At 39.6% G+C, this 22803-nt stretch overlaps 1 protein-coding gene across 2 annotated transcripts in view; it reads right to left on the reverse strand.

Moving 5' to 3' along the window:
• Window positions 1-13061: 13061 nt before the first annotated feature.
• Window positions 13062-22803, reverse strand: part of PTPN13 (protein tyrosine phosphatase non-receptor type 13) — a 92047-nt gene continuing 82305 nt past the window's right edge. For both annotated transcript variants that reach the window (XM_018073649.3, XM_018073644.3), the window contains exons 39-47: window positions 22149-22228; window positions 20900-20955; window positions 19726-19829; window positions 18326-18474; window positions 17644-17734; window positions 16646-16983; window positions 15920-16135; window positions 14880-14942; window positions 13062-13898 (exon numbers count right to left, since the gene is read on the reverse strand). In XM_018073649.3, coding sequence (XP_017929138.2) covers window positions 13818-13898; window positions 14880-14942; window positions 15920-16135; window positions 16646-16983; window positions 17644-17734; window positions 18326-18474; window positions 19726-19829; window positions 20900-20955; window positions 22149-22228 — 1178 coding nt within the window. In that variant the 3' untranslated portion in view covers window positions 13062-13817. The remainder of the gene's footprint in view (window positions 13899-14879; window positions 14943-15919; window positions 16136-16645; window positions 16984-17643; window positions 17735-18325; window positions 18475-19725; window positions 19830-20899; window positions 20956-22148; window positions 22229-22803) is intronic.

Consider the following 22803-nt stretch of genomic DNA (forward strand, 5'->3'; position numbering starts at 1 on the left):
TGTTGGCTCTCACAGCAGGTTTTTCAAAGGAGTAGCAGCTGCCTAAGCCAGCATCTCTGCTGAGCTCTTCAGCATTCCAAACAGGGAACTAAAGTGCAGCTGGACAAATAACTGCCTAAAGTAGGGAGAGTGGGTCAGGATCTCCAGGGACATGCTACACACAATCTGGAATGTCCAACTGACAGTCATTACAGTGCTCCTAAACATACACAATCCAAACATATGTATTACACGTAGCTAAAAATGGGAGAACCAAAAGATTCTTTTTCTCTTTTCCCCCAGCGGTGATGCTGCATTTCAGGTCAGCTCTTAAAGAGAATTTCAGACTTGGCCAAGAGCATGACAAACCAGGGTACTGCTACAGCCTCCAGGATATTTGGTTCAGTTTTAAGAATAAATGTGTCATTAGGGCCCTCCCTTTAGACAATCAAATAGGCCTCTGACAAATGGCAGCATTCATGGAAATGGGAAGGAGAGAAGAGAAAAAACAAGCATTAAAAAGACAGCTATAGATTAAAAGGTAACAGTGGATAAAAATTCAAAGCAGCAGTGGTCAGGAAGCAAGGAGGAAACAGAAGGGGAAGGATGTCGTAGCAATTGCTGCAAGAGTGAGCTCCTGATTTCACTACAACAGCAGTTCCCCACAGCTGGGCCCTCAGACACAGCTAAATTTCAGCCACTACACAACTAGACCACTTTGGGTCATCACAGAAAATAAAATATAAAAAAATCATTCCCCTTGCTTTGGTCCATGCAAAAGAGATGAACTCAGAGCACACTCCCCCAACACTGTTTTTGCTAAGTCTCTATCCAACACCTATTTCCACCATCCCATCAGCAGTAAAATCTAGATTTCATTAAACAATTTACAAGTTTGGCAAATGCCTTTGACCAGGCCAGGTTTTCAACCACACGGATGCCCCATGGATTTGTGGTTGCCTGGACATTATTAACCTGACATATTTCCCCAAGTAACAAATTGCAACCAAGCTATGTTTATAAATGCAAGCTTTCCTCCCTGATGTCAATTAGCCCAGCTAGGTAATTTAGTTAGGATGCCTTTTCTTGTTCTAAAAGCAACTTTTTTGTTAATAACAGTGCTTTTTGTTCACAAAGCTTAAAATGGTTTGTTGCTTCACTCATTTTCAGTGATGTATACTGCTTATTGCCCTGCAGCCCCATACACCCCTCCCCAATGTTTCAGGAACTCTAGGATGCCAAGGTTTTCCTTCTGAGTCAGTCGGGAAACACCTTTGCAAAAGACTGGCGAAAATTGCTTTTTAGATATGAAAAATGCTAATAACCATTTTTGCGAAGTTTGTTCTTTGGTGTGGGGTTTTTTTGTTTAATTATTCAAGAATTTCCAATTGAAAATAGAAATTAATGCCTGTGTGCAGCACAAGCTGCTAACTTGTCCTCCAAAAATGATGCCACTAACAGTCATGTGAAAATGAGGCAATGCAAAAGGAGACAGACTTTGCTGTATGAGAAAAGGTCACATTTTGACTATTTGCTTTACTGAAGCCTTAGCAATTCTAACACTATTTAGGATACATCATAACTCTTAAATGAGAAGGAGGAAAGATTAGCACTACACAGCAAAGCTGTATAAGATCTGTTCTTTCTCTTCTGCTGGAAATGTCACAAGCATGACCCCATGGAATGAGCTTTGCAGTAGCTGTGAAGGCTTATCAAGACATCCTCAAGAGACACGCTGTCACATTGCAGAGAGCTGTAACCATTGAGAAAGGCCCAATATCACAAAAAGATGGTACTGTTTGCTTTCTGAAGCAGCACAGGATCTTTCTGATTAGGAAAGATTCTTATGCTCCCAAAGATGTGTCTTCAAGTCTGGTTGACTTTAAGTGACTACTATGTTGGTGCTTCAGACAATGACAGTGACTGCAGACGTGAAATAGTCACTTGGCATGCTTAAAATGTAGACACTAACAATTAGATCCAGCTGCACCTTCAGAAACAGAACTAATTAACTGATGCTGAAGTAAAATATGTAAATTGAAATGTATCAAAACAGAGACAACACAGGAATTTCCATCAAAAATCTCAGGGTGCTATCAACAGAATTAATTACAGCATCACTATTTTCCAAAAAGGGAACCAAAGCACTGCATGGCTCTACGACTTGTAAGTTGGAATCTAATGCAGGTCTGCTCAAGTCCTATCAGAAGCTCCATACAGAATGCAGACATCAATATAGAAATAAAAATGGATATAGACATGACTTAATAAAGTGCAGAAGTATTTGCACTTGCTTTATTGTTTTTAAGTGCTTGATTCCTAGTTACTAACTCATGCTTACTCTACAGATAAAAAAACCTGCAGGCACATCTCAGCTTCTGCTTAGTAATAGTTCTGGGTGTCCTAAAGTATGAGCTAGCCCCTGGCAAGTAGGGAGACAGTTTTTTGAATGCTCTTTTAGCAGAACAGAGGAGAGTGGAATTCAACTTGGCAGTTTTACCTCCCAGAGGGAATCCCCTCTGTAAAATGGTAGATCACTAGTTGCCTCTCAAGGGTAGGGCTAAAGGGCTAAACTGAATTGAACCTGGGCAAGATTCTAGCTCAGAACTCTTACTGCAATGATTTAAATAAAGAGGAAAAACCAAACTCGCTTCTCCAAATCAAGCACTAAAGCATTTAATTCTGTTGCTTAACTTCTAAAATATATATCAAAAAAATAAAGTTTATTTTTAACTTCTGATGGCATCAGTGTCTTGGAGGAATTTCTTACACCCCAACAATCCTACTAGAATTAATGTCAGCATCGAGGCAGACTCCAGAATTCAAATGCTACGGAAGCTGTACTGCTTCCTGTAGAGTTTAATTATTCAGAGATGTCAGATGAAATGGGCCTATTACTGTTAGAATTGACCTAAACCAGTTACTTGACTAAGCCCTTCCAGCCCTTACTGACCACAAAAATTCTGTTTTCTTATACAGAAAGAGCCTATTAATGTGTTTTTGTGATTATTAAGTCCCTTTGCAACCTTAAGTTGTAAAATGGAATCTGACTGTACTTGAACGTTTGGCAAAAGCTCATCATTTAACTCAGACTGAAAAATATGCCAGTAGAAGAGTTTCTCTTAACATGCACAATAATTTATGAAGATGGTAGTGAAAAAAAGGGTAGGAGAAAAAATTATTTTTTCCTCTTTTTATCCTTTTGAGACCTCCTGTCCTGGTGAAATAGATAAATACTCACCAAAATCACATTTGCAATAGATAGTGCTTTACTTAATCATATCATGAACAAGTTCTTGGAAATCAAAAATAAAAAAGTATTATTGAAAATCTTTTTCCTCTCCTTTTCCTGGGAAGACCCTAACATTACAGTTTATATTCAGAATACTGTATATGAGTGCTGAAAAGGTTTCAGTATATTTACTTTTTCTCTCTTTTCCCCTTAGAGTGTAGCCATAGAGGCTGAAAGGACTTCTGAATTAAACAGATTAGCTAAAATTGACTTCCTCTGTCTTTACCAGCACTTTTGGTGCAAACACAGACCCACCAGTGTCAGTGGAGGAAGAGTTGGTGTGTGAACTGTTACAGGAGCTTCACCCCTACCCATTGATGGGCCCTGACAATATCTGTCCAAGGGTGTCAAGAGAGCTGAATGACGTTGTTGTGAGGCTGTTCTTCACGAACTTTGAGAAGTTGTGGAGATCCCAAAAGACTACAAGAAGGCTAATGTCACCTCTGTCTACAAGAAGGGCCTAAGGGAGGATGCAGGAAATTACAGGCCCATCAGTAACACTTCATTTCCTGGGAAAGTTAATGAAAGAACCCTCCTGGGGGCTGTCACAAGAAAAATGAATCACGTGATTAGGAAAAGCCAGCATGGATTCAACAAGGGCAAATCGTGCTTGGCAAACCTGATCACCTTCTATGGCAAAGGAACCTGTTTGGTCCAAGTGGGGTGAGAGGTGCACAGTGTCTACCTGGATTTCTCCAGGGCTTTGGATAGTGTTTCCCACAGCCTCCTCCTGGACCAAGGTAGGTGTTACGGTCTAGACAAGTGACTGATGTGGTGGGTGGGAGCTGTCTGGCAGGCAGTACCCAGAGGGTGCTGGTAAGTAGCTCCTTTTCAGACTGGCAACCTGTGTGTGGGGTGCCCCGGGGATGGATACTGGGCCCAGCACTGTTTAGTATCTTCACAAGTGATCTGGATGATGCGATCAACTGCACCCTGAAGTTTGCCAGTGATACCAAACTGAGTGGGGAACTGGACACTTTGGAAGTGAGAGGCACCCTGCAGGAAGACCTGGAGAGGCTGGAAGAGTGGGCTAACAAAAGTTCAACAAGGACAAGTGTAAGGTCACAGAAGCTGCTTGAAAGTAAGGCAAGAGCTAGACAGAGGAGGAAACTTTTTAAATAAACATTACACTTTGACTAGACTCGTCATAAGTACTTTGTTAGAATTATGATTGCTCGGCACAATTCCCTCTTGGATTCCTTTCCTGGATGAGCTGATTCATACACAGCAAGTGAAGCAACTTTATGTTCCAGAGGATGGGGGTCATTCTGCTACTTTTGAAATGCCCTTTGTAGAACCCACCTTTTTCCATTTCAGCCTTTCTGCTGTGCTTTCAAACCACAGCTCCTTTGGGCTCAAAGGTGAATTTCTACAAAAAGAAACTGACTGGAATGTAATATAATCCAAGTCTCCACATACATCACATGAAAAATTTCTCGTGTCAGGTGCTGATTTGTGTTCTAACCAAGCGCCAAGAACACTGGCAAATCTCAACAAATTAAGTGAATGAGACAAGTGGACAACATGACGCGGTCAGACTGCACAATAAATTGTGCTAGGGGAGCCAGGAGATCTTGAATGATAAGGCACCTATGTGCTTCCCTTTATAGTGATTTCTGCCCAGTTCCATAACCTTGGAGTGCAAAAGAAGGTTACTGTATGCCTAGGAGCCTCTGATACCATGCCCAAATCCAGAAAAAACTCCAAGTTCTGAAAATTGCATTATCCCCATGTGCTATAAACCATCAAGTCACTGGTCACACAAGAGACATGCAAATAATGTCTGTCTCACAAGAGAATAATGAAAAGAGAAAGAAAAAAGACAAACTAATTTGGAGGCTAAGAAGGTAAGTGTTCTTGAGGTAAAAAAAGCAACTCTTCCTACTAGTACATCCATGTGGCTATACTAGTCACAAAAATCCCATTCAGCCAAATGTTTCTGTTGAATCCTGCCCTAAGATAATGGTCATTTCTAAAGCAACCATCACCATGTCAGTGCTACACACCACTAGACAAGGAGCTTATATCCAAAGTCCTGGGACCAGAAGGCCCAGGGCAAGTAGCTGAGCTGCTGGGAGCACAAAACAGTCATGGTAAGGACTTATCACAGCATACAGAAATGCTGAATGCTTACAGTGATACAGGGATTTGAAACAAACCCCCCAAAATTTAGGGTCTGCTGGGAAGAGAAAGCAGCTGTACATGAAAAAACAGGTTACAGAAAGGGAACGAATGCAGATCATGTGAATGGACATCCTAGCTTGGCCCACATAACTCCTGCCTAACCTAACCTTGCTTGCTAGTGTTTTATGATTCACTGAGAAAAGTGAAGCAAGTAGCTGTGCTTCAGGAACTGTTTCCTTTAGGTTACTGGGTAAGATGATCAAATTGTGCTGATGGGAAGACTGGCAGCACTCTAGGAACACTATTGGTGAGGAAATGTCTCCTGATAACCACTCACTCCCCTATTGTCTGTAGCATCAGCATGATAATCTTTTCCACAGTAGAACTGGAAACGGTGCCTTTGTGTCACTATCCCAACAGCCAGCTTTAGGATCTACCAGGCAGTGTTACTGCTGCTTCAGAGCATTCAGCACTTGTTAAAGATACTGAGGGGATTAACAGACTTGACCTTACTTTATCATTTCATTTAGTGTAAAGGAAGATTTTTCTCATGGATGCATCAAAGAGATCCAGACCAGTTATTTTAATTACCGAGTCAGAGGTCACTGGTCTTTGAGACATTATTATTTGTTGTTAAAGAACTAACTTATAAAAACCCTTGTCACATAGTAAGTCTGTACTGAACAATGCCAAAATCTAAAGACAGATTTGAACACAAGAAATTTGCAACTTATATATTAGGAGTCAACAGAATGACAGCAGATAGACAGACAGCATAGGAAAGCAACCAGACTACACACGCCAGGCTGACAGTCCCTATTTTGAACATACTGATGCCTGTGTGGCATCAGAACAAGGGTAAACTATAGAGATACAGACAAGGTGATGGGCTAGAAAGGTCTGGCTTCAGATGATCCTGCAGTGACCATATATTATAGGCAGTATCCCTTCTCTTTCTTCCATGAAAGACCACACACAAGAGATACAAGGAAGTGCAAGAAACGTTCTGCTGCACTCCCCAACACTTGACCACTCAAGGCCAGGATATTTTTAAACCCATAAATGTTTGACAAGAGAAAATTTATTTACTTGACAAGTGCCAAAGTAGCTGTGGAGAAAGTGACCCCCATTTTACAGTGCATAGTCAAGAACTCTCTTGCTTTATCCTCCACCCTGTCCAGCTTCCAAAACACTACTGCAGGCTTCCTCAGCACATCAAATTTGGCTTACTCATCTCAAGGAGACAGAGAATTGTTATTCACAAAATGCTCAACACACTCGGCTCCAATTTCAGTGGACTTGGCCTGAAAGCTCCACACTGTTAGAGGTGGAACTGAAAATCAAGCTCCTTTACTGAAACTTTGACTTCCACCTCTGACTAGACTTCAAGGCAAGAACAATAACTTGAGGTGTTGACTGTTCTTCGTGAGTGATCTGCTCCTTGCAATGACAACTACAGCATGCACAGCTGAAGGCAGAACTGCAGCTACAATCACAGACATCTGCAATACTGGGAAAATAGGAAATCTAACCCCCAGAAATCCTTTGCATACCTTCTTTAACCAAATCTGTATATTAAGGTAGGTTATTAACTGTACATTCAGACTTAATTTTGCTGTTTGCAAAATAACCTTCCAGTTTTGAAGAAAGCAGTGGGTGGAGCAAAGGCTTATCTCAGACCTCTGTGAGATTCACCCATTATCAAAGGCACAAACAATGTTCTAGGAGCTGGAACAGAGAGCTGCAGTAAAAGGAGATAAGAAACAGAATAGGACAAAGAGGAATGGGAATATCTTCTGGCCACATGACTAACACCTGCATTTGGCCTTGCAGTATTAGTCAGAGCCATGGAATACATTTTGAAGCCTGCACTGAGTCTGCCAGTTCTCTGCGTGGTGCCGAGACCACAGATGGTCACATCACAACACACCTGCACAACACACAGGGATATTCTGCTGCTGTGAGCAGGGATTCCAGCAAGCCACACTTCTGCTAGACTGAGTAATCCATGTGGGGTTAGCACAGACACCGTACCTGTTACCATGAGGGACAAAGGACTTCGCTTTCCAGAAAATTTCCACTCTGTCAGATTTTCTTTAACCAGTTCTCAGTTTGCCACATATGATATCCAAAGCATATTTGCTGTCACCAATACTACTACACAGACAATTCAATCATGGGAGTCCTGTATGGTTCTTTCATGTATGGTTTGTCATGTGTACAAGCAATCAACATACATGTGATATGAAAAGTGAAGGGAAACTACTGGTCTTTGTCAAGTGCTTCAAAGGAACAACAGATTTCAAGGGCAGCAAACAGCACTGCTGCCTGAGGAAGATGGAAAGAACAGTGCAACTCAGATTGACAGCTGCTCAAAAGCAGCCCTAGCACAGCTGGACTCCATTGCACTTCAAGGTGCAAAATTGGCTCTGAAAGGCACTTGAGTTTATTTAAATGACATACATAAGAAAATGGAAAATGAGAAATAAGTGTGGTCTGAGGTAACACTGAAAGTTTTTCAATGACCTAAAAGGAGAAAGCACTTTCTGAGGTGGTTTTCGTGCTTAGCCTTCAATGGGCTACCAGTGATGGCCTACACAAGTTAGTTATAATTTCTGTCCCAACCTTCCCAGGGATCGAACAATCCTGTAATTCTGACTGACAATACTAAAACCATTACTGATGTTGGGGTACCAATGGGCAACAACACACAAGGTGCTGACAGAGAGAGTAATTCCTTGGGAAGGCGGCGCTGCGATTCTGAGTAATTTGGAAAGAGTCATCACGAAAACCACTTGAACTCGTGTCTTGCCTGACTACAACAATCCTCTCCACAAATCCATTGCTGGATGAGGACCAGACAATAACAACTCCTGTTCTGGATTCACCACACTGTGGGGATATTTTGACTTTAACTGATTCTGCTGTCACTTTAGCACCAGACACTGACAACAGCTCATCAACAACCACCGGCCATTCAGACCCACAGTGCTCAAATTTTAATGGCCAAGTTTTATTGGCAGAATCAGGTTGTCTCTCTTACCAGAGGTGCAGGTACCCATTTGACTTCCAATATTTGGACAGCAAAAGAAATCTCCCTGGCATCTCTTGGCATTGCTATGGCTACAACCAAACCCAGAGAGACAAATAATCCAGTACTGCTTTAAAGTATCATGATCTCTGGCAAGGACAAAACACATAGAGACAACATGCTCCAAGTCATGATGGCCAGTGAGAATGAAATTAAAGAAACAAATGCAGTGGGTTATGGAGCATTTGGAAATTCAGTCACCAATGTCCACAGCAATACAAGACTGCCCATGATGGCTACCACCAGTTTTATCAGAACCTGGCATGAACTGGATGGATCAAGATGTGTATCTGCAGAGAACCCATATTGGCCAAAATTCCGGACACAGATGGACATTTTCATCCCAGCTCTCATGGGAGAATTTGGTCTCAAACATCCCCCTCCACAAATTCTCCTGAAAAACACACCAGTGCTCAGAAAAAGTGACAGATTCACCATTGCCAAGCACAACACGTTAATCAGTCAATACTTCACTGTTGAAATTGTATGGTAACTACAGGAGGAATTTTTCTAAAGATGGAATCCAGAAATTTAGTTTACCTCCAGTTCCAATTCAGTGGCTGCACTCCAGTTTGTTTAGAACCACATGCCACTGGAACTTGTTATCCTACCAAACATTTGTAATGCTACTCTGTCTTTTCAGTATATTTGTTTGTCTGTATCATTCTTTCCCAGTGTTGAGTTGGCCTTTTCTTCTCCAATGGCTAGTTCACTTGCTGGACTTTGCCCAGCCAGGTGAATGTCATTCACTGAATGAGTATTTGGTGAACACTTAATTATTCAGAGCCTTTGCTACACTGTCCTCTCAAAGCTGCTTAAACAGTGAGTAACATTTCCCTGAGTTTACCCTTCACCTGGCTGAGATCATTCCACTAACAAAATTTGGCTCATAGATTTCTGTACCCTTGCAGAAAAGACATCACAGACATCATGAGTATTAAAAGTGGGTTCACTTACGTGAGAAATACTGAGAAGACATAGACCAGAAAGTTGCTAGCCTACACAAGGAGCCAAGCTGCTCTGGTTTCTCAGTGGAAGAGAAGCTGTTTTCCTGTTCGTTTTGGGTTTGGGTGTTTTGGTTTTTTTAACATGGAGGAAGTCAGAACCACTTTGTAAGCATTTTACCACCTGCAAGTCTGCTATTTTTGAACCCACAAAGCTTAGATTAAAATTTTATTCTGCACTGTTAACAGTATGCACTACTTACCCTGGCCCAACTATTATCTTCTGCCTTCATCTAAGAGGCTGGCAGGAGCAGGTATTACACTGGCCTCTGCCACACATGCAGAGTCACTACAGAACACCTTTGCCTACCATGTAGGTCACCACACAGAAGAGCTGTCCAGATTCAGTGTCAGCTTTCATTGTCCTCCTATATCCCACCTCATCACAGAGACAGAAAATTTTTTGCAGCTGCAGAAATCACCTGAAGATCCAAGAGAATGGGCCTCTGTTTGGGCTTGTGCCATCAGAGGAATATGTACAAGTGTTTTACCAGGAATACAGGCCCAGTTATGAGACTCCACTGCTTCTGTTTCACTTAAAGGAGACACTGAAATCTTTTCCTAGCACCTTTCAGGATCCTCCTGCAAAACACTGGACATGTGGTAAAGGAAAGCATTCCCCATATAATCGTTCTTTCAATCCTTCTAGAATTCTTGTTTTCCCCAGATAGCTAGTTTTAGAAGGACTTAAGTCGTAAGGAAAGAGGCTGCTTAAAAGTATGCAAGGAACAGTAATGAACCCTCAAAACAGTTTCCAAGGAGCAACTGGAATTCCTCCTTTGTAGATCGTTGCCCTTCTCTTGCATAGCCAAAGACCAGCAAGGAAAAAAAAGCATGATAAACTACTAATGGCACGGGACTGCTTATGTGGCAAAGCTTATATGCTTCTGTCAGCTAATTCTGGCTGGAAGAACAAAAGGATCCTTTCTCTCTTGGGTTAACACATGGGGTCAGTTCTTTAATTAGAACCATAATGAATTATATATCAGTTTTTTCCCTAGTCTGGTAAACTTCCTGCTAAAAATCAGATACCTATAAAAAGGAAAATCCCTCTCAGCTGGAGCATGTCCTGGATGCTTACTCAGCAAGGCATCACAGTTCTAAAAAAAAGTCACTCAAGATTTTATTCCCACTGCAAACCATATAGTCAGCATACCAAGAAAGCACACAGCATTTTTTCCATTCAAAGAACTAGGCTTCTCAGTCATTTTACTTCTCATTTCTTCAAAGATGTTAGGTAATCTAATCCTTTAGAGAAAAAAAAAAACAAAAAAACATTGGTGGATATTTCCAAATAGATTTCCCATGGAAACCAAATTTAAGCAATTACATTGTACAAGCACATCCATTTTCTTGTAATGAGTTTTGAGCTGTGGGATCCAATTTCATCCAACCTGACCACATCAAGTAAAACAGATGGGAAGTTCCACCTGCTTAGCAGAAAACAGACAACCTTCCAGTGCCCAGTGTGTCAAGTGTTAGACTAGAGAACTATTCAATGTTTATTAGATATCCAACTCTTAAGTGTTGAGACAAAAACCCAAAGAAATTCAGACCACTTTGCAAGAGAGGCCAATGCCACCTTTCACCACATGTGCCTGACTTCCTTGGACTCATCTATTTTATCATAAAGACAAGAGTAGTCAGGAATTCAGCCAAGAAAACTTCAGTGTAGGAACTCTATATTATTCCTGTTCGACCTTGTTCTCAGCTGCATACTGATGCTACTGGGAAGGATGATTTCGGATGGAAAGAAATGGGTTAAAGAGATTGAAGGCAGATATAGAAAAACTACATTTATCATTTTTTTTCAAAGTTGCTATGCTCCACAAGACCCCCAGTTTCTTAAAAATTATTAAAATAGTAAGTGAGTAGGGGTACTGGGTTTCCCAAGTGGGCACCTGGGGCTGACGGTTGTGGTTCAGTACAATACCTAAATATCAGTAGGGTGAATAGACAGTTCTATTTATTCCTTAATTATGTCTATTTATTCATATTCCAAGGGTAATCATCTGAGAAACTGAAAGGGAGGTGTTTGGTGTGTGTGTGTCTCTCCTTTTTGTATATCTTCTTTTTTTAAATTTTTTTTGTGCCTCTGTGTGTGTCCCTTTTCTGAGGATGGGGAAGTTAGCTCAAGTTAATTATCCTCTCCTTTTCTGTGCACCCATTATTAAAAGGAAATTCAGTATAACATCCCATACCACAAACCATCATATTTGTAAGGACAAGCAGCAAATCTTGGAACTTTTTATGATTTGTGTTTCCCATACACTGTAATCTGAAGCAAATTGTTTGTGCTGTACTTGGCTTCATGTAGCATACTATACAAAAATCTGTTGCTGTTTCTACATTATTTGGCATGTATCTCAAAACATTTAAAAGAAGAATTCAACTGCCTTAACCATATTTGCTAGTTACCATAACATTTTTTTTTTGTTTCTAAAAACCAGACATGCCCAAATCCTCTGAACTCGCTATTTATGTTAAAATAACAGCAGCAGTGTATCAACTAACTGCATTTACTCACTTTGCCTGTTGACAACCACAGTCCTGAAAAATCTTCTGCCTTCAATTTAAAGCTCCTTCATACAAGTGTGCTGTCAACACAGCTGGTCAATTTGCCTCTGCTTCTACCTACACAGAAATAATTTTCCTTTCTCAAACTATGCTGCTCTGAAAAACACACAATTATGCTGTTATGCTGAAGGGAATAAAAAACACAGTATTACTCTGACAAGTGAAAAAGGCTCTTCTCCTTTTTTAAGTCATACTATTGACAGCTAGAATACCATTAACCAAGTAAGACAGTGGTTGTTTCAGTTCTGGGACACTGGAACACTGTGGACTACTATCTTGAAGAGTCAAAACCTTGGATAACCACAGGCCTCTGAACCTTATTTCCACTACTTCAATGCAGAATGCTGTTAAATTAGTACTCTTATACCCTTCCTGATAGCACAAGTCAAAAGCTTCTCTTCTGGCAAGGGTTGCTGGGACAGGAATACTGCTCAAACACGAGGCTGCTGTGTTGGCTGATGGCAGTTATTCACCATCCAAAGTTCCTACAGAACCTAAAATGACATTTTCCTTTCAGAAAAGTTTTGACTGTTTACAGTATCACTAAACCCCTGAGCTACTTAGAACCCAGACATCCTGCCTCTCACCTCAAACCTTGTTCCTGTAAGCAGAGTAGATTACACTGTTGTAATCACTGCAATCATGTAATCATGTCAGATCATTGCTGTAGTGCAAACAAGTACAAACACACCCCTCCAAAAAAGTGAAATGGTCTCAATGCCCAGGTATGCTGAAAAACAAGGAAGGAAGGAAAATATCCTCTTCCTTTCACCATAGTGGGGAAACTCTTCAGAAAGGAACCCCCAGTTCTGTGACTTTTTCAAATGCACACAGAAGGATACTGAAAATTTACAACGTGCACAGACCCTTCTGTTGCATATGTCTTAAGAAGGGCAGCCACCACAATGAATGATGCCATGTAAGGCCAAGGAAAATCAGTCACAAGGACACAAAAATACCCAGACCCACCGATCAGTGTACATTAGGTATATTATTTATTTACAGAGTGGAGATGCCTAATCAGTTATAAGGTTAGACACCCAATAATTCAGCCTTTTTTTTGTAAAAGTATATAAATATATACATGAAATTCTATGAAGTAAACATTATTAACTGTGATACAGTTAACATTCACTACTATCCTTATGCTAACAGGCATCTCTTAAAGCTTAAATGCTGATTTCAAGATACCCTCTATAAAACAGCTGTAATCGTACTAAAAGGGCAAAAATTCTGTGCCATATACAAGCTTTCAAAGGGAGACTAGTAAAATGTCTTTGTAATAAAGTTTGCCAGGACAAAAATACTGCTTCATCCCTCCCACTCCCCTACTCTGTAAGAAAAAAATACCCCAAAACAGTTGCAGAACTGCAGGAAGTACTATAAGATTACCTTTCTTTTTTCTTCTTGAATTCTTTTTTAAATTAAAACATTTTTATTTTTATTTATTTATTGTATTTTTATGACATATTAAGGAAGCTGCAAAAAAAATGCAGCTTTATTAAATATTGTTATACAAAAATCTCACCTATGTGTCCATGTGGCTGAAGACATTAGTGGTATTGTACGAGCTATCCCTTTCCCTTGTAATTATATACCTTAACTGGAATGATGGAGAGACTTTATAGAAAAGACATCTGACAGCAACTGAAGAAAGGGACTAGAAAACTATTGGCAGAACAAATAAAACACTTGAGAGCTTCTTGACCTCCTTGCTTCCTTATTTTATGAGCGCTTCTGCTTCAGTATTTTATTTGTCTCTCTGCTGTTCTTCATGTTGGAGATGATTCAGGACATAAAGGATAACTTGATAGCAGAAAATGTACTGATCCTGCAAGGGAAATTACAGAAATGTGAAAAATGCCCGCACCACCTAAGTGCTCTCATGTGCACTTCACAGTTGTACAGCACCTGATTTCGACACTTATTCTACTATTAAATAATAATAACAACAACAATAATAATAATAATAAACAACACACAAAGAAAACAAAAAATCCCGAACAAACAAAAAGGCCACAGTGGAGAAATATTCAACCTCAACTTAAACCAAATACAGATACTCCTCTGCCACTAAAGATATATTTTTGTATGGGACATTTATCCTCCTTTCATACCAAAAACACCTAAAGGAGAGTAGAAATGAAGACAGGAAGTGAATTTCAATGTCTTGCCAACTAATACAGAACTCAGACAGTGCAACTTCTTATCTTAATCTCAGTGATATAGACGTAGAGGTTAATACATGTTTTGGGCTTTGAGGTTGGGATGGGGCTGATAATTTAGTGGTTTAATTTCAGGGGTTTTTTTAAACTATGACTTCATAATTCCTTCATATTCAAAGAAAAACTGCAGATTTTAACAAGACCTTGTGATGACCATCTCTCATGTAAAGTTAATTAGTTCTAGATCTAGATTTTTCTTAAAAGGTTCATTTAACTTCTGGTTGAATATCTCCTCAAAGTAGATTTCAAGACATCTCTGGTAGTATCGGTGATTCATAGCAGCTATAGTTAGGCCTTCTCTTCAGTTTGTAATGCAGTTTTTAGCCATAAAAGGTCAGCTATAAACACATGCTTTTGAAGATGAAAACTTGCTATTATTGTTTTTTTTTAAACACAGATCAAAACAGTACAGCATGTTAAAAATGGCTTGTGTTTCTAACTGTTAAATATATACTGCTACTCATGGGATTTAATTCCTGTGACACAAACGTTGCATTAGAATGCACGAAGACAATCACTGTGTGCATCACAGGAAGTTCTCTGGCTTGTCAGCTGGTTCAGTGTGTACCTGGGGAAGCCAGACTCACCTCTGTCTGAACCATTCCGTGTCTCTGCAGACGCATCGTGCGCACCAGGTCTGAGATGTCAAACTACCAAAACAAGCAGCAAGTTAAGAACTTGAAAAAGACATACATGCATAGAAAAGAAACATCCCCAGCATCAAGCCAAGGAGTAGAACCAGGTGCATTAGTAGTGAAATAAATGATTCACCGTAGCCTATGCCTGCTTGGTAGAAAACCAGCATGTGCTGTCTCTGGGCAATCTGGATGTTGCCCTCCTACATCAGACACTATCCTTCTCTTGTTTTCTTTCTCTGTGCACCGGTCCTCTTGCTTACTTTTATTGGGAGCTGAATGTGCAGAAAGTTGAGCCCCTTGGTGCAACCTAACAAAACTCTTTTTATTTCCCCAGATCTATAAAGTACTAGACATTTAGAGGGTACTTAGTAACCTCACTAAGCTAAGCATGACCGTAGTTCATCTTCTCTACAAGTTCACCAAAAGATTTGCTACATCAGGCTGCTGAAGGACAGAAACATAAGGAAGCTGGCACCCTCCTGTGGATCATCCTAGAAAGCATATCCCTGGTTGTGCTGGAGAAGTTAATTTACATACCCTCATCTGAGATGTTTGTAGTACACTGAGTTTTTGATTCAGTTGCCTAAACAGATACTCTAGTTAGCTTCTAGCTGTCCTGAAACAGTCCATGGATCTCTGACTGACTGAATGCCACAGTGCTCAGCCCCAGTGCTATTTAACATGAAAGTTCCACTGAGTACACACAGTCAGGTAAGGCAGGCATTTTTAACTTTTCCATCTATTGCCAAAGCCACTTAAGATCCCCTGAGCTAACCCAAGGACCAGTGGATATAAGAGCTCTTCTCTCTTGGGGTCATCAATGAAGAAACATTTCATAGGTTTTACACCCTGCTTTATGACACATTAACACATGTCCAGTGTGCTACTGCCAAAAGTATGGCATGTTCTTTAAGCAACTGAATAGCTTCAATGGAACATACTTCCTACAGGTCAAAAGCACAACTGAGCCCATCCTCTGGGATACTCACATCGAGGTCTCTGCTGATTAACCCCAGAACAACATCTATACAAATAAGGGTCCCCGATCGCCCGATGCCTGCACTGCAGTGAGTTATAATGGGTCCCGACTTGTGGACGTGCCGCATGTAAGAGATGAAAGTGAGCAGGTCATCTGGCTGAGAAGGGGTGTCATGGTCAGGCCAGGCGATGAAGTTCAGGTGGGAAACGTGCCGTACTTCACCTGTCTGAGGTTCAAAAACAACAACGACAACATGTAACACATGGCAAGAATAAAAAGAAAAGAGAAAGTTCCCAAAGAAAAATCTCAGAAGAATGGGACTGGCCCAAAGAAGATGTTCTGTATTGCGATAAGAAAAGAGAAACAACGAGCTAAACTGAAAATAACTAGCAAGTAATTTAACAGTATAACGTTCACTGTGCAGACTGAGCTGATCACACAGAGGAATCAACCAGCCAGACTGAATTATCAGTGAATTTCATATCCCTATATATGTTTCTGTGGCCAAACAAAGCCAAAATTTAGAGTCTCATTAGCATAATGAAATCATCTCCTTGCCCAACTAAAAGGTCACGCAGTAGCACAAGCCGCAATGAGGAAGTGTTGCCCAGTCATGCAGTCCTGTTTGACCTCTTGATGTAGACAATGCAGTTGACAGCAGGCAAGCTAGAGGTATAAGGATAAATATGCCAACAACCAGAAAAAGCTCTAAGCATGCAGAATTAGATTCACTTACCTGAATCTCTTCAAGCTCCAGCACTCTAATGATAAAGCCCTTCAGCTGCTGATGTCTCACAAGAGCAAGGCGTAGTCTATCAGTTATCATGGTGGTTTTATTGAGGACATCTGGCCAGTAACGTTGACATTTTATCTTTTCTCCTTCGACCTCCTGAGTCATCATGGCAATCACAGTACAGTTTTGTTCCCAAACCATTTGCCAGAAATCCGCTACAGTAGTAGGAAGAGGTCCTTGGCATGCAATGTAAACGAACTCCTCATTCCCCACCGGCATGCGAATGAAGCTGGCATTGATGTATCCACCTTCAATCCCAAGAGGTACTCTAGTGGTGTCATCTGCAATTCCCACACAATAAAAAGACCTCATGTTATGTGTGCACATAATTAGACCTTCAAACAATAGAGATGTGAGCTTTACACATTCACATAGAACTTATCTCCACAGATCTTACTCAAAAAAATAAATCACTTAAATACTTGATTTAGGATATTAATCAGTACCTCGAATAAAGAAGACATCTAGAGGAGAAATACAAATCATCAGACAGGCAGGATGCATGATTTGAACTGCAGCACCTCTGAAAAACTGAGGTTAATATTTCTCATTCAGAACTAATCTTTGTCAGTTCTTACTTCTTGACACATCTCACACCTAACAATATTTTATGGCAGGAAATTTAATGACAATAGTATACATGTCTGGTTTTCCAATTTTACATGGGTAAAGCTAAAAAAATCTTATCTGGCTCCCTATGTATGCATCACTTAAGACACAGGATCTGCTGACACAACAGAAAAGTCTGTGAACATCTATCCCTAACTACTACAATACAATAATATATTATTCACTGATCTCAAACTGCTTTATAAATGCTTGCTTTAATTTTTTCCCTACTAGGATGGAGAATCAAATCATCTGACTTCTGATCTAATCCATCTGACCATAGAGCTGGTAACAGAATATCAACAGTGAACTTCAGATTAGTTAGGACTTACAAGGAAGTATGTTTTTATATCTGTTCTTTTTCCTGTTCTCCTTTGCCTGTCCTATCAAACACTGATCCAGAGGTTTTAACTCCTGAAGGTTCTGTAAAGAAGAAATTACACATGCATTAGGAAAACACTGAACAGTAACAAGTGTTAAGAGGAATTATATGATGAAGTCATTAACAAATAGAATTGTTAAAAATCAAATCCTAATGTGGCGATGCAAAATAATGCAGTTGTAAGAAGGAATCTAATTTTACACTGCTAAGAAAATGAAACGAAACAAAACAAAACCCCCACCTACTATACAGTAAATATTTTATCTCATTCTCCCAAAAGAGAGATCATATAACATAGCTGACTTAAGACTTTGGAAAGACTGGTTTCATGTTCAGCAGCTAGGTTTCACAGCCTTTATTTACTTGTCTATGCCTGTTAACATCATATTCACTCGGCAATTTACCAGAACCAAGAATGATGTAAACATACTTTTGAATTGAATTGAATTCAAACTAATCTTATCTCTCAGCAGCTAGTAGGGGGAAGGGAGAGAAGTCTTTGGTGTTACTTCTTTTCATGCCTTTTGAGCTGCCAATTAAAGAGCTGTGGTATTCAAGGCAGTGAAGATCCAGCCATTCTATTCTTGTTTCATACATGAAAAAAGGACTTTAAGGGACAAGTAGTTACTCACTTCAATCTCTTTAGAAGGGACTCCCTGTTCCAGCAATCCACGCAACATCCTGATCACTGACTTCAATTTGGCTCCTGAGTACTTGCCTCCAGGGAGCACATTCACAGTTGGGAGTGCAGAGATCTCTTCGTTTGTCACTAGAGGGAAATCTAGCAGAGGAACAAGACTGATTGATATAAATATAAATAAATATTTAAAACTAGGAAACAAGCTGTAGTGCAATGCTGGATTTGCATGTTTCTGTTCACCACTGCACTACAAATGCCTCCATACACCTGAGAGAATATACTTCTCAGATTCAGAGGCAAAACCAAATTAACTAACAAAACCAGTATGACACAAAATCAGCTCTGGTGAATCCAGGAACCAAAGGGAATTTTTTCCTGAAATTCCAATAAATACATTGAAACAAACTTCAAATACATTTCAAATCTAAGTTCTTAAAAAATTGATGAATGCACACAGGCATGAATTCAGATCTCTCCACTTAAGACAGTACAGCCTGTGACTTGGTTTTCAGCACTTATACTCAACATGTATGTAACACATCTGGTTATCACCTGAAAGACAATTTTTTCCAATACAGATTGCCTTCCATCAGGCCTTCAGTGCTTCTCTGAAGAACAATAAAATATACCTGGCATTGTAATTCAAAGTGTTCTAACTCTACTGACAGGCTGCCCAGGGAAGTGGTCACAGCACCAAGCCTGACAGAGTTCAAGAAGCATTTGGACAATACTCTCAGGTACACGGTGTGAATCTTGGGGATGGTCCTATGCAGTGCCAGGAGCTTGACCCAATGATCCTTGTGGGTCCCTTCAACACAGCATATTCTGTGACTTTGTCTGAAGTATTATACAGATTATCCTTTTTTTTTTTAAAATGAATGCAAAGGGCTGCTGTATACGAATTTCAGGAACTGACATTTCTAATGCCATCTCAAAAAAGTGAAGACTAGAGTCTTCCAAACACATCAAACAGTGTAGAGTTACACTCTGCCACATTGAGCAGCAGTGGAGGAATGACAGTCAAGACAAAGAAAAAATATTGCCTAATTTGAGCATGGAGTAGTTGGTATGTGAAGCATCAATCTGATCACAGTCAAATATCTATATTGTTACAGCTTTTGTCAAATAGATACTAAGGAAGAAAGCATCTCAGCTGGTTCCAACTCTTCTATATCTACAGATGCAAAGTTGCCAATACTTGCTCCCATTAACTCTCACACATTTATTACCCAAAGCTGTAGAGATCCTTTCCAGGTGGCTGCTAAGCTGTTTGAATTCTCATTATACCTGCCTTTACACCCTCAAAACAATATCCAAAACACCTTAATATTCACTTCCATCTATTTAATGTGATCCTCAGTTTTCTATTGATTATTTGCTAAATGTTCTTGCCTTTATTTACACGTTCCTGGCTGACTGATTCAATCGGCAGTTCATCACTTCCCCACGTGATTTCATCGTCATCTGCTTGGCTCAAGGAGGGTTGTGGAGGAGATCTGTAAGAGAACAAAGTATGGAAGTAAAAAAGAACACCTAGAAATAACCAACACATTTGCAATCTAGTAAAAAAAGTCTCCAGAAAGTAAATTATAGCTACAAGTATTTCTGGACTAGACCCATACAAGTGATCTCAAAAACCTAACTTCTTTTTTTTTTTTAATATCCTCAGAGGGGACCTAAAAAAAAGTAACAGTGGAAAAAGAGTTGGGAATACATGACTCTAGTAATAACTTTCCAAAGGCTAAGCAACTAAATAGCATCCAATAACAGATTTTTATCATTCATATACTTCAGTACCTACACACTAGAACATCTATTTTCAATTGGAAGTTTTCTAGCTTTGTTGAAGATGGTGATAAACGTATAAAGTATTGGAGGTCATAATGTCACTGCTTGTGCTAAGTCTCAATCCAAAACTTCCCACAAAGTTAAAAACATAAAAGCATAAAAACTTTGACTAAAATTTCACTAAGACTAAGGACTAAAATTATTTCACAAAGAAAAACAATCTTGGGAATTCATACAGTTCAAAGTGGCTCAAAGGGACAAATAGTAACTTGGTCAGGTATGTCCTTAGTACTCCATGTAAAATAAATAAGCCCCAGGCACCCAGTGGGAACCATTGGAAGTATACAGGTGAGTTACAGTGCTCTAAAACCAGAAGAAGTAACACTAATGAATCTTATACAGATTTGAACTGAAGACAACATTGTTTGAATGTTTTCTTCACATACAAGTACCAAATAGTCAGTACAATGCAAATTATGTTATTTGGAGGCATCTGAACACAGTCCAGTGGTTTGCTATAACCATGTATCAAAGAACAAGTAAAACTAGGGCATAGTAAACCACAAAGCTGAATAGTATTCAGGCAAATTATAACCTTTCAAATAAGGAATAGACAGAGAAAATTCAACAAGACATTGCATAGATATTTTACTAGGTTTGTTTTGGTTTGGGGTTGGTTTGTTGTTGTTGCTGTTTTTCTCTTATTATAACATATTCCACTTCAGAGTTTCAGACTCCATAGGTTTGCTTTCAAGCAACACTGGAACAGAAATCTTACCTTTCTGGCACAGCTTTTGCTTCACAATAGTCTTCACAACCATTTACATGCGTTGGCTAGTAGAAGAAATATTTCAAAACACATTAAAGGACATAGTTACAACATCCACCCAGTGCAAACTTTAAACAATTAACAATTACACGGACTATTTCTGAAGGGTACTAAGTTCAAAGCAGCACATAATGAAAGACTTTCCTCTTTTAGACATCTCATTAACCCAAAATAACAGAGGACAAGAACACTAAGCACTTGGAAAAATACTGTGCTGTAACAAGGCCAAAAAACTATGCTAAAATCAATCCTGACTCACAGCAGCACTAGAGCCACCTAAGTTAGAGTCATTTAATTTGACTTTTTTTGGTTTTAATACTTAAAAACCCTTTATGAGATAAGTTTGATAGTGAAAACTGCCTTCTGTCAAGCCATAGTTCCTATACAGAACAGAACAGGGCTTGACCTCTAAATGACACATACTCCCATATGCACCTTCCTCAACAGACACGAAGACTCAAAAGACAAGGTGACATTTCTATCCTTCTCTCAAGAAAAATGCCACAAAACAATTTATACTTCTTAGGCCAACTTGCAAGTTTCCACTGCCAGACTTGGAGAGTTTTACTCGTGGCTCTCCTAGAGCACACTGACACAGAGCCAGATTCCTGATTTGATTTTCAGCTCTACTAACTGGACAGGAAGCTGCAGCAGCGAGGATATGCTGGATAGACAGAGTTCTGCTGATTTGAAACATGAGACAAAACCTAGGCATCTAGTGATTGATGTAAAACAGGACACATAATACTGTAGGGTAAACAACATATAGAAGCTATTCAAGCTAATGAACTTATCCTAGCAAAAAACAGTAGAAGAAATTTCAAATACATGTTTTGGATAGTGAAGTTTACACAGCATTCATTGTGACTGCTTTCCTTCTTTGAGCAGGAAAATCTTAGATTAAATGCCTGAAGTAACATTAACAAGGTAGTTTATTACCACTCTTTTTGAAAAAAATAGTTGCTGGACTTTATATGACAGCGTAAAATAACTATATGCTTTGTTCTTTTATATAGTTAATTTATGACAATCATTTGCTATTTAAATAATAAATGTTTGTACACCATTTAAAGCTACTACTGACAATGATGTTCTCATTTAAAAGACATGTAAAGTTATTTCCAGTAAGGAAAATAAATTCAAAGGGTGTCTGAGAAACCAAAATCGGCAAATGTCTGACAGCTTCTTGCCATCCTACCTCTGAAAAATCTTCAGGTAAAGATGAACCATCACAGTCTGTGTCTTCAGACTTATCTTCTGTCACCTTTCCATTCATCTCTATTGAATAAGAAAATCTGGAGATGCAGCATAAACATACCAAAAGATGTCCAGGAGCCACTCCCTCACAGATGTGAATCCTGTTAACACCTCTCTGGCACTACACAGGGAATACAGGTGCCAGAATAACCAAGAAACATTTTTTAAGTCCCTTTGCTACCAGCATGTTGGAAAAGAGCTCTTACTGTACAGGATAATCAGATTTTAGGCTCCTTTATTTTATAACTGGAACAGCTTTCATGGTATATGAGCTGTTTGCACAGCTAACAGAATATCTGTGTCACAGCATAAATGGATGGACAGGCTGGTACTACTAAGTTATCATATTCTCATGTCAACAGTTTTTCTGCAATTCAGTTACTTTTGGACCAGTGTAGATCTAAATCAGGATTCTACTTGCTCTTTCTATTAACAAAACCTAATTAGGATGTGCCAGATAAAATTTGACTTGTGTCTGTCTGCTATGGTAGCACCCCGCTGCTGTATCTTATGGATTCAATTCACCTTCAGTTGCAAAGGACAGATGCCAGCTACAAGAAATTGGAAGTGGTGGAACTCCAGTGATATTCCTCAGC

Source organism: Manacus vitellinus, unplaced genomic scaffold (genome assembly GCF_001715985.3).
Source record: "Manacus vitellinus isolate BGI_N305 unplaced genomic scaffold, ASM171598v3 scaffold_0_pilon, whole genome shotgun sequence".
Lineage (NCBI taxonomy): Eukaryota > Metazoa > Chordata > Aves > Passeriformes > Pipridae > Manacus > Manacus vitellinus.